The sequence below is a fragment of the Oculina patagonica genome, chromosome 14 (genome assembly GCF_052425735.1).
Source record: "Oculina patagonica isolate OP01 chromosome 14, crgOcupat, whole genome shotgun sequence".
Classification (NCBI taxonomy): Eukaryota; Metazoa; Cnidaria; class Anthozoa; order Scleractinia; family Oculinidae; genus Oculina; species Oculina patagonica.
The window spans coordinates 18,183,428-18,195,100 of NC_135771.1; the positions used below are offsets into that span (position 1 = coordinate 18,183,428).

At 35.9% G+C, this 11,673-nt stretch overlaps 1 protein-coding gene across 2 annotated transcripts; it reads right to left on the reverse strand.

The window, feature by feature from the left end:
* Positions 1–56: 56 nt before the first annotated feature.
* On the reverse strand, positions 57–9,089 carry LOC144638750 (uncharacterized). Of its 2 annotated transcripts, none has more exons than XM_078498002.1 (3): positions 8,975–9,089; positions 4,213–4,530; positions 57–3,005 (listed from the first exon to the last, which is right to left on the reverse strand). In XM_078498002.1, exons 1-3 carry the CDS (start codon positions 9,039–9,041, stop codon positions 1,978–1,980), a joined length of 1,413 nt encoding a protein of 470 aa, XP_078354128.1. In that variant the 5' UTR covers positions 9,042–9,089; the 3' UTR covers positions 57–1,977. The 2 variants fall into 2 exon arrangements, with proteins under 2 accessions (XP_078354128.1, XP_078354127.1); XM_078498001.1 differs by lacking the exon at positions 8,975–9,089 and adding an exon at positions 6,120–6,240.
* Positions 9,090–11,673: the final 2,584 nt, after the last annotated feature.

Consider the following 11,673-nt stretch of genomic DNA (forward strand, 5'->3'; position numbering starts at 1 on the left):
CTTGAATTCATCCCCATAGAACTCATAAACTCACATAGAGACAGCATCCGCAAAGCCACAGAAACATTTTTAATTTCTAAAGGAAAAACACTTGAACCCTATGGCATGAATAGACGGGATGAAACTTGATATATTTTATTTGTCAGTTGTATGCTATTTCCATCTTCTACCGTTATTTGTTTTGTTTTCTTATTATCAGCCTATCACGTACCGGTTTTTCATCTTAGTTTATTTAAATTTTGTTACCGTTTGTTTCCATACTCACTTAGCATTGTATGCCCCTGATGAAGGTTGGTTTTGTTCAACCGAAATATTGGGCCAAAATAAATTTATAACATCAGTCCCTAGCTGTTTGATCAGCCTTGCATTTAAAGTTTGTTTAAAGACATCCCAACCCACCCCCAAAGTCAACTTATGTCTCCAACTATTCAGTGTAAATATATCGACAACATTAAACTGTGAATAGTTTTTTTTAACGAAAGGAAGAAAAGCCCTCGACCAAAATTTTAGTCAAAGTGAAGTGAAAACATATTAAATGAAGAAAATGTAAACGCAGCGAACAGAAGCTTAGCCTTTCGGCATCATTTTATTTTCCTTCGAGGCTTGAGCTACAAGAAAGTTGTAAAATACAGTTTTATAATACTTTCTGAATTTACTTCAGGCTATTTTTAGCATTAATATTTTTAATAAAAGAGTTTTTCTAAAATTTTATTGAAAAAAGTGGCTTGTAGGCAGTTGTAATCTTGTTTTAGCGCATTTCGTTACTGCCAAGATATAAAAAAAATAAAAGCCTCTTATTTTTCAAATGTCTCAGTTTTATTTGTTTTTGTTTTGTTTTGTTTTGTTTGTTTGTTGGTTGTTTTTTTCAAGTAAATTGATTAAAAAATACAGTACAACTTGATTCCATATATAAATTGTAAAGACTGACAAAAACTAGTAGTACAAATTATAGATCTTTCTTTAAAGCATATAAATTATTTAGTGACAGCCCCTTTCATTAAAACCATCCCCGTGTTTTTACATTTGTACACTTTTTGTAATTATCAAACAAGATTTTTCAATTCTTTTCAAGACAGGAGAACAGCAATTTTCAAGTTAATTGAACATTTAACATTTTTTAGTTAACTGAGAAACTCAGAAGCAAGTTGGTGTGATTTTCCAAAATTAATAATTGGAAATTGCGTATTTTGGTCTATTTTGCTAAAAAAAAATTGACCATCTACCAAAAGATAGGAATTTCGTAAGAGTGTTTAAAATGATCATTCGGTTTTAAAACACACCTTTTTACGGGATATTTTGTCTTTCCAGGAGCATTTTGCAGTTTGGTGGTAAGGCCACTCAGTTCTAAGTCCCTTAATACTAGGTCGTCAAAAAGAGAATAAGGCATCAAAAACTACATTTAACTGCCTTACTTCCGATATAATATAATTAAACTACAAACAATTTACTGAAATAATCAAAATAGCAAATACAATAGTTAAGAGATGTTTCAAAACCACCTCTGAATTTCCAAAACTAAGCTAAAAGAACATGTTGCCTTGGCAACGACAACTCTTTGAGGGAGATCAGTGCGATAAATTTGAAAAATATAAAAACCACCGCTTGTCTTTAACTCATAAACCGGGTTCAGGAGTGATCCGCAAATATTTACACACAAGTTTAGGCTTATCTTAAGGAATTTCATCGAGGCTACGATGTTAAAATCAGTACTGCTCTTTTCCTATTTATGACAAATTCAATTGGTCTCTCAATATTTCACTTGACAACAAATGAAACAACTCAATATTTGATGCAATCGTATTATCTCACAATTAAAACTTTCTACTAGAAACGTTGAAATTTTGAGAAAAATAAAATAAATTAAAGTATTATTGCAAGAATTTTAGATTTTCATTTGCATCAGTGAACTTTTGACTTTTGAGGGCGTTGATCAGAGCAGCTAAAAATTAAGGAATTTTACTTAAAAGTACGTGTCTTCTACTCGCGCATGCTCAGTGTCCTCCTTAGCCTCGTCTGCCGCTGTATCATCTGAAGCGCGGGCGTCATCATCCGGGACATCGTCATCCGGGATATCCATATCCAGGAATCGCTATGAAACGTTTTATTGAAGAATCCCTTCCGGTTACCACTCTTGGACTTATCGAGGACTGCTCCCAGTGAACTGCTAGGAACATGCTTAGCCTCTTCCGTTGCAGTCTCGCCTGATACGCTGGTGCTATCATCTGACACATCCATGGAATCACTATGAAACGTTTTATTGTAGAACCCTTTTCTATTTCCACTTTTGGACTTGTCGAGGACTGCTCCGGCTGATTTATTCACGAAGACTTCGTCTGACTCCTCACCGCTTTCCACAGACTCGTTTTTAAGTATTTTATGGTTAAAGTCCTTCCCTTCCTCGCTACCTCTGGACTCACCAAATACGGCGACCACTGAAGACATGGAATAGTCGCGGTCTTCGGGGCTTTCGATGGAATCCATGGAGTCATTCTTGAAATTCGTGTTGAAGAATGCAATATCTTTAGGACTGTCTCCCTCTTCCGTCCCCTTCTTCCCTGACATATGCTCTGTAACGTCTATATCATCTAGGTCAATTGAAGCATCTCGAAAAGATCTATTGTAAAAACCCTTTTTTCGTTCACGCTGCACATTTTGACCGGTTTTGGTTTCTGGGTCTGGCGTACTATGCAGATCCCCACCGACATGCATCTCAATGGACACAACTGCCTGTTTGGACTCATTGTTATTTGTGCCTTGTTCTCTGAAACTGTTGTATAAAAGATCTCTTGACAGTCGTCTGGTTTCCAGGCGTTGTTCAGTGTGCGGGTGGACAACAGATGGTTTTCTACGTTGTCCGTGTTTATCCTGTGGAGTTGCCGGATCTTTCTTATCCATCCTTTTGCGGGTTACAAGATGAATGAATAAAAGGAAAGATAACACAGCCACGGCCAGTACAGGCATCAACACGGAGATGTTGACACATCCAGTCACAATTGTCACGTGTTCTAGAACATTAAAATAACATGTTTGAGAAATAGAATGACTTGCCCATGATAAGAGAACATCCCCGTGTACCAATACTAAAGAATGTTACTGTTGTCGTTCAATTTAACCCTTGTTACAATTTGGCATTTTCCTTTGGTTGTATATTCATTATCATATATTTACATACACCAGAAAAAAGGAAAATGCTAAATAGTACCAAGGGTAAAATTGAACCACAACATAACCAAAGAGGTCTAATTTTTACCAAGAAGGAGGTCAAAACAAAAATCAACCGGTCTGTTACAGAGGGATGTTAGCCGTCTCTAGTTTGGATTTACTTAAAATCCAAACTGCTATTTTTCTATTAAGCTTTTCAAATCACTTACTTTCATTCTAATAATTTTAATTAGAAAATAAATGAAATAATTTACTTGCCTTGTTAGCTGCACCAGATTTAGAACGCCCTTCCCAATATTGAATGATAAAAGAAGAGGCAGGGAGAGTTGAGGGGAAAAAAAGATTTTCATTGACTTTCAATTAGCTACAACCCAAGACAGAAGTCCTTGGGAAGGTTGGACATGAACGCTTTGATTCCAACAACTTTTAAATAAATCTAATCTATAGGGACGTACACAACGTGTATGGGGCCCCCTCTCACCCATATCAATGTTTAAGTATTACTGAACATTATGATAGACCATGTGCTGTGATTGAAGTCTCTAGGTGTGCTTCAACATTGAATGAGGGGGGAGGGAGCGCAAACTAGGTGACCTGCCCAACAGTATTGTCTGGGTTGTAGTTTCCATTCAAATAGAGGAAACAACATTTCAAAAAACATAACATGGTTAAAAATGCCAAGTGACAGGAGGCAGACCAGTTGGCTTTTTACAAAGCGTAATCGAGAAGTTGAACTCGAGACGGCCGAGAACAAATTCAGCTAGTGGTAGGGTGGAGGGCTTGAACCGGGACCCCCGGATTACAAGACCAGTGCCTAATTACACTCGGCAGTACTGCCTTCTATGATTTCCATAATACTTCCTGGCTCATTTAGTATGAACCATCTAGGTTGGGGCAAGGAGAATTGTGACTAATTTATAAGTCCCCGAATAAAATGACAAATTAATGTGAGGTGAAGGCACCATCTTCACGATTACGTTTCGAGGCTTATTTCCGTTAATTTTTGCAAGTACTCGTACGTTTTTAAACATGACAACTTCTGCAACTTACCAGCTTTCGTCCATCCCCGTTTCAAGGTGATTATACATTCAGTCCTAGAAATGCCGTTGGTGACATTACACGTGTATATTCCAAAGTCTTTGTCATCCTTTGGAGTTATAACGAGAACGTTCTCGTGTTTTTCCGAGTTTTCAGTCTGGGGAACAGATTGATTGTCCTTAAACCAGTCATACATGAGAGGAGACTGAGCCTGGGTCTGGGGAGTCGCCCCGGTGTTCGTTTTGTTTACATAGCAACCAAGATTGACTTTACGTCCGAGGATAGTAGTGATTTCTCTTCGTGTGAGGCTATCGTCACATGCAAGCCGCTCTGTGAGAAATCAAAGAAATTATCACTGTAGTTGATTCGTAACTAAACGCTTGCTGATTGATTGATTGGTTGATTGATTGATTGATTGATTGATTGTGATGATGACTAATTGATTGATTGATTGATTGGTTGATTGATTGATTGATTGATTGATTGATTGTTTGATTGATTGATTGATTGATTGATTGATTGATTGATTGATTGATTGATTGATTGATTGATTGATTGATTGATTGATTGATTGACTAACTGACTGGTTAATGGATCAATCAATCGATTGATCGATCGTCAATTCCTGGGCAAAACGGGCTTAGCTCTTGTTCGCAGTTACTTACATTAGTCCAGTAAATGTGTCTTAGAATCTTTTAATAATCATCAATCAATTATTTGTTATGTAAAATACTGCATCGTTTTTCTCAAGAACTGACGGCTAAGTTGAAGAAGGATTAATGCATCACTAACATCACCCGTCATACTTGTTTAAAAACTCGATTTCTAGAACTCAGTCTACCGAACACTGAGAATTGCGTTTAGTCGATCGTGTTAAAGGCAGTATGCTCACAAATTAGTCGTGATTTCTATTACATAAGGGCAAGCGTCTTATCTAGCATTTCTAAATACATTTATAAGTATTTCTTTTCGTGACAAAGTTTGAGCCAAATTCAAGAGTTAGTGCGCAGGCCGGTACGATATTTGAGATCAGACCATACAAGCATCAAACTGTTGGGAACGTGCAAGGTCCCACGAATTTACATGGCGAAGAGTTCGGTTTTATAAAACCATCAGCTTTGGTTGTACTGAACAAAACAGCCTACAGTTATTCATTTAAGAAATAACTTTCAATGAATGGAGAGTATTATATCGTACCACCTGAGAATAAAAATTTTAAAATGGGACAAATATCAAGAAGCAAAGTAAAGAATGGTAAAAGTTTAAAGTTTCTCTTCTTGGTGCCCCCTCGTTCACCTCAGATTGTTTCATAGATCAAGAAAAGGAACTTATAGCTTTGGATAAACGCGGAAAAAAAATTTATCTGCTTATTCAAAATACCGCTTACTAGTGAGAAAAAAGACATATTTGAACATATATTCAAACTTGAGGCAATAAAGGTTTGGAAACACAAATATCCTAGCTAATATGTATTTCATAATTCTACCAAATGAAGTAACACGAAATTCATTGAGCCAAAGACATTTTTTACATATTATTAACAACTGCAATTGCAACACGTTACCCATTAAACCTAGTAATAACTTAAATTTGCTTTTTTATCCTCTGGGTTATATTTAACGACTGAGTTTAGCAGCCACGAAATGGTGTCAAAAATTCACTTCTACATAGGAAGTAAGCGAGTTTTCTTCGTGCAACAAGTTCTCCGTTAACCGCAAAATAGTTTCATATCCTTCTTTGCAATTGCTAGAGGTTTCAATGTACATTTCCTTTCAGTTTTGAATTCGATCTCTTTGACAATTTTCAATTATGCTTAATCAATATAACAATTGTGGTACTTCGTTTCGCTAGCTCTGGATGAATTCTAATCCGTTTTGATAAACACGGTTTAGAAACATATAGCTACATGATCTTCTTACCATTCCCTGCTACAAGATGAAAGTTGAACCACGTGACTTGAAGAACGAGCATAAAACAGAGAGAGTCGCTCATGGCCGCCATGATATATTCTCTCGCACTCCGCACAACTCAGTGAAAAAAATTCACCACGAGATTTGTATATTAGTCAGGAGTTTGTAGTCAGCATGACTTAAAAATAAATACGGCTCAGACTATAGTAAACGTCTAGTAACCGGTATAAAATTATCAGGAAAATTTTGCATATTTAGTATACACTTTACGATATTGACACCTTTGATATTTAACTGGAAACGTACATGCTAGAGCAAATTTATGGCGTTCTGCCGAAAATAGAGACTAATTTCTTCGAAAATACCTATTTTTTTTACACCGAAGTTTGACTCAACGACGTTGCGAGAAATTTAACCAAGATAACCGAAGGTTCAAAGTTCACGTTCGTTTAAAAATAGCTCCAAAATGGATTCAGTCAATTTTTTAAGCAATCCAATATTAAAAAAAGCAATTGAAGCGATATAATAAAAACTTTCTTCTTACGTAAATGATGTCTTCTTATCGCTCGTGTGACCATTATACGGCAATTTATTTTTGGCAATTTAAGTTTTCCTTCATTTGCAGATAAGAAATATGAATTTTAAGACTTGTTAGAAGTGAAAGAAAATACTAGTTAAGGATGCTAAGTGTGTTTTATCATTGATTTGATAACTTTTTTTCATCAAATTTAACACGGAAATTCACTTTTGTCTCTATTTTTAAACACAATAATAGAATCGAAATACTCTTTTTTTTTTTTCAATCCTCCGGTTTGTTATGACCAAACTTTTTTAGCCTTTCCGAAAAGCCTGGGACTTTGTTTTCGGTGACATTGGTTTTTGGTTTACTTTATAAAATGTTCCAGCTCTTTTTACTTTTGTTTTAAATTTATTGGTAGGCTGCTCAGTCTTGATCAAACTGATAAATTGCGTCATTCGAAAAGTAAAAAAAAGTTCACGATACTTCATGCGTCACTCTATAAATTCCGGCTTCACAAAGAATTTATCTGATAAGAGATCACCGTCAGAGCTTATCTTATTTATCTTAATCAATAAAAGGGTAGCACGTACATACCCTTTGATCATGATTTGCAAGAATATTTCAGTAACATGCAGAAAATACAAGCTACATATGAAATAAGCCTTAAAAGGCTTATTTCAAAGCTTGAAACTTGACTCTTGGTTTGTGTTTTGACATGTTGCTCACCGTTAAGCACAACACACAGACAACTCAACGATAACCCCAAGTAAGCATGATACAGCAAATCACATAGCGAAAGCAGTATCTAAAAATTGCTATGATTTAATTAAAGAGAAAGCATCTATATAACATAAATGCAAAACCGAGAAGCAGGAGAACAGAACCTGAAACGTCCGAACTTGTCCACTAGGCACCCTTAAACGTAATTGAATTCAATTTGTAAATACAATTTGGCTTGGTATATGACTCCGTCATGATGACTTTAACGATATTTTATCATGATATGTTTTCAAGTTTTTCTTTATCCAGATGACTACATTCACAATGCAAACCCCTGACGAACGTCACTCTTGACTGAATAGCAACCACTAGGTAAACAGTGCTCTACCAATATCGAGAAAAACAAATCCGTTTTGATTTTATCGCATATAAGTAAATTAAACTTAACTATTTCGCTACATGAAAGTACTGCTCAGTAGTTTTGATTGTTTATATGGTCACACACACAGTTTTATGGCGGTATATTCCATAATGAAAACCCCTTTTGTCCTATGAAGAAAAAATGCAGTTTCAAAGTCTGGAGTAAATGAGGATTTTGTTTTCGTTTTTAGCCACAGAAAGTTGCATTTTTATCGTTATGCAACAAAACTATTATATTGCCTCAACGATAACTGTCGAGATCATGAGGCCCAGTTTGGTCCCAGTTTACCTCAGGCCTAACTTTGAATAAACATGATATTGCGTCATCGATCTGGCGCATTGATGTTGTTTTGTTGCCAAGCTACAAGCGGAATTGAACACGTGGTCATCTCTACCGACCCACCCGCCTTTAATCACGAGGAATTAAATAGAACATTGAAAGCTACACCGCTCACTGCATTTTACCTTTTCATTTCTCCTTCTTAGCTAGCCATTTTTTGCAAACACTATCACGTTGGCCACTACCCACGTGGGCATCTAACTTTCTCGTGCATGAACCAACGTTCGTCAGCCTGGGCACATGCTTACTGTATGCTGTGCACGTGTTACACGTGTTACAACATCACGTACTTTGTATTGGATCGTTTACTGTAAAAGGTGAATTTGTTCTTTTTCTCCAAAATATGAAAGAAATGGGAAAATATTGGACACAAGTCACACTATAGACACATTTTGGAAAACATTCAAACAACGTTCATGATACTTTATGGCTTTTACGCCATAAAGCCGTAGTTTTCTTTAATAACGAAAACAATTCAAAATTTCGATAACAACTTTTGCCAAAGCCAAACAGAAAAGTTCCACGGACAAAGGCGCAATATTTTTTTTGAACTATTTGAAAACAACTCATTATTGTGGATAAGCAAGGCAAAACAGTTCGGAAATAAACCTTCCTTCAAAGACTAATAACTTTTCTTTACATCTCTGGAAATGGCTTCACACTGATCGATAACGTCTGATACATTCGATACTGCCATTTTATTTCGCCAAAAACATGTTTGAAAACAGTAGACATGTGTTCAAGACTGCCCTAAACCGTCCAAATATTACAACGTGATATTACATATGTATTACCTAGTTTTACAAAAATACACTAACTATTCTCACTTCCTGGAATCTAAAAATACAGTTTCGATTCTCTTACCAAACGCCAAACTGAGCTTCACTGTGTAAAGAAGTACATAACACAAACATATCCTAAATGCGTCCATGTTGTTTTCCTATAATATCCAGCTCGCTCAAAACATAATAATGTGAAGACTTGTGAAGGAAATACAAATATCAATCGTAGTAACATACCGATGATGTTTTACGCGCGCTCATTGGCTGAAAGTTGTCACGTGCGCTGGATGGGACAGGTATCATGCAATATTTGTGCTTGATTTCAAGAGGAAGAAAAATAACCATCTTCTTAAAACTCTAGGAAATCTACACGCAAAGTTTTTAAAGTAGTTTATGGAAGATTTTGTAAATTTTAAACGAGAAACATTAGGTGCTAGCTAACATTGCTACTCCAATACGGTATAAAAATATATTAACAAAGTTTGCAGGTTGTTGTTTGCGAACAAACCGTTGGAAGATATGCTGATAGTTGCTCTTAACACTTCCCAAGTGTGCCTCAAACTTATAAAACAACAACAACATACAGGTACGTTATGTCATAGGTTTGCTTTGAATGGCCACATAGAACTACCTTGAACTGCAGTATCACATGAAAGTACTGCTCAAAAGCTTTCATTTGAATGGTCGCACACTAGGATTTCATCCACAGATAATAAAATTTGGAACACCTTGTACAGCAGAATAAACCGTGGAGTAAAACAAATGTATTGCTCAATGGCTTTATATAACATACTGGTTTACTCTTGATATGAATGGTCACACAGTAGCTAGGGTAGCATATTAAACAGTAGGGCATTAAAGTACTGCTCAATATCTTTCATTTCAATGGTCATTTCATCCACAGACCTAAAATTACAAACCACCTTGTTCAGCATAAAAAAACAGTACCACATGAAAGTAGTGCTCAATAGCTTAAATTTGAATGGTCACACAGTAGGGTTTCATCAACAGAGGTGAAAACCGGAACCACCTAGTAAACCATAATAAACAGTAGCTTTTATTTGAATGGTCGCACACTAAGGATTCGTCCACAGACCTTAAAATTAGAATCACCTTGTACAGCATAATTAGCAGTATCACATGAAAGTACAGTATACTGCTCAACAGCTTCCATTCGAAAGGTTATACACAAAACAAATAGCTTCATTTGAATGATCACACACTAGCTAGGGCTTGTACCTCAATTTACTGAAAAGTTAGACCCACCTTGTACAGCATAATAAACATTACCACATGAAAGTACTGCTCAATAGCTTTTATTTGAGTGGTCATACACTAGGGTTTCATCCTCAAACTTAAAAGTCAGGACCACCTTGTACAGCATAATAAACAGTACCACATGGTAATAAGAAGGTTTGTGTAACATGTGCTTTTGTAGGGATTTAACCCAATGGCTGAGCGGGAGGTGCCCGGGAGATGCCCGTATACCAAGTGGACCAAAATATCACTGAGGAACATGGTGTTTAATGGTGTCCTTCACTCATTCGCTTACTGGTAGAACTCAAAGTCATTTGGAAAAGGACAACTGTCATAAACGAGTTATAGCCAATGGTATTTTGACAACTCAGTTTGACTTTAGTCAGCTAAGCAATAAGACAAAATTCTAAGGATATTACTTTTCACGCCCTCAAAGGGAACTTCCACTCTTACAGCAAGTTGACGTTGAATTGTTTGAAATAATGCCTAAATTCCAAATTTTGCAGGACAAGGGAGAAATAAAGTTTAATAGCAACAAAAAGTGGAAAAGATTATGGCTTTTAAATTTCCCGCGCGCCGCCATTTTGGATTTTATGACGTGTAATGTTTGCCCTCAAACAATAGATCCTCTGCTTTCTAAAAATAGCAGCAACCATTGGACGTTTTAAAAATAGCGGTGCGCGGGAAATTTAAAAGCCATAATATTTTCCACTTTTTGCTGCTATAAAAGGTTATTTGTCCCTTGTCCTGTAAAATTTGAAATTTAGTCATTATTTCAAACAATTCAACGTCAACTTGTCGTTAGAGTGGAGGTTTCCTTTAAAAACTAGAGCTCATTTCTTACCCGAAGGGTTTGTTCTAAGAGCAGGTGTAAAACACCTATACAACTATCTTTACAGTGAGTGTGACATTTATGTGGTTTTTCGTATCTGGCGAGATACTTAACCTAAGCCTTAGAATTAATGAAAATCCAAGGATACATAGATTATGTTATAAGGATACATTTTGCATCAGCTGTCTAACTAACTGACTGACTCATCCTGAAGAAACTTTTTACATTCAATGCCTCATATAAGTGCAGTCAGAATCAAAGAGCTCTTGAAGTTTGACCACGAGGGAAACTACGAGTTTTGTTTCGAGGAAGATATATACCAGTTATATGCCAAAGATTGACAAAAATATTGACGTCAAGAAACTGATATTTTTTCACAATCACATTGTATTTTTAAATTAAGCCATTCTAATTGGTTGATTTTAGATATTGGTGTCTGTAACAATCGAATAACACACGGTGTTTCATAATATTACCAAGGTCAAGTACAGCTGACGTCATTTTTTAAAAGTATGAAAAACCTGTTAAATTGACATTTGATCGATAAAGGTTTAATACAGACAGGATTTCATGAACATAGCAAAGAATTAAACTCAAAAACTATAACCTTGTCCAAATCCTGCGAAATCCTAACTTGAACAAAAATGTATAAATGATCATATAGAAAGGAAAAAACAGAAATGGACATTGTG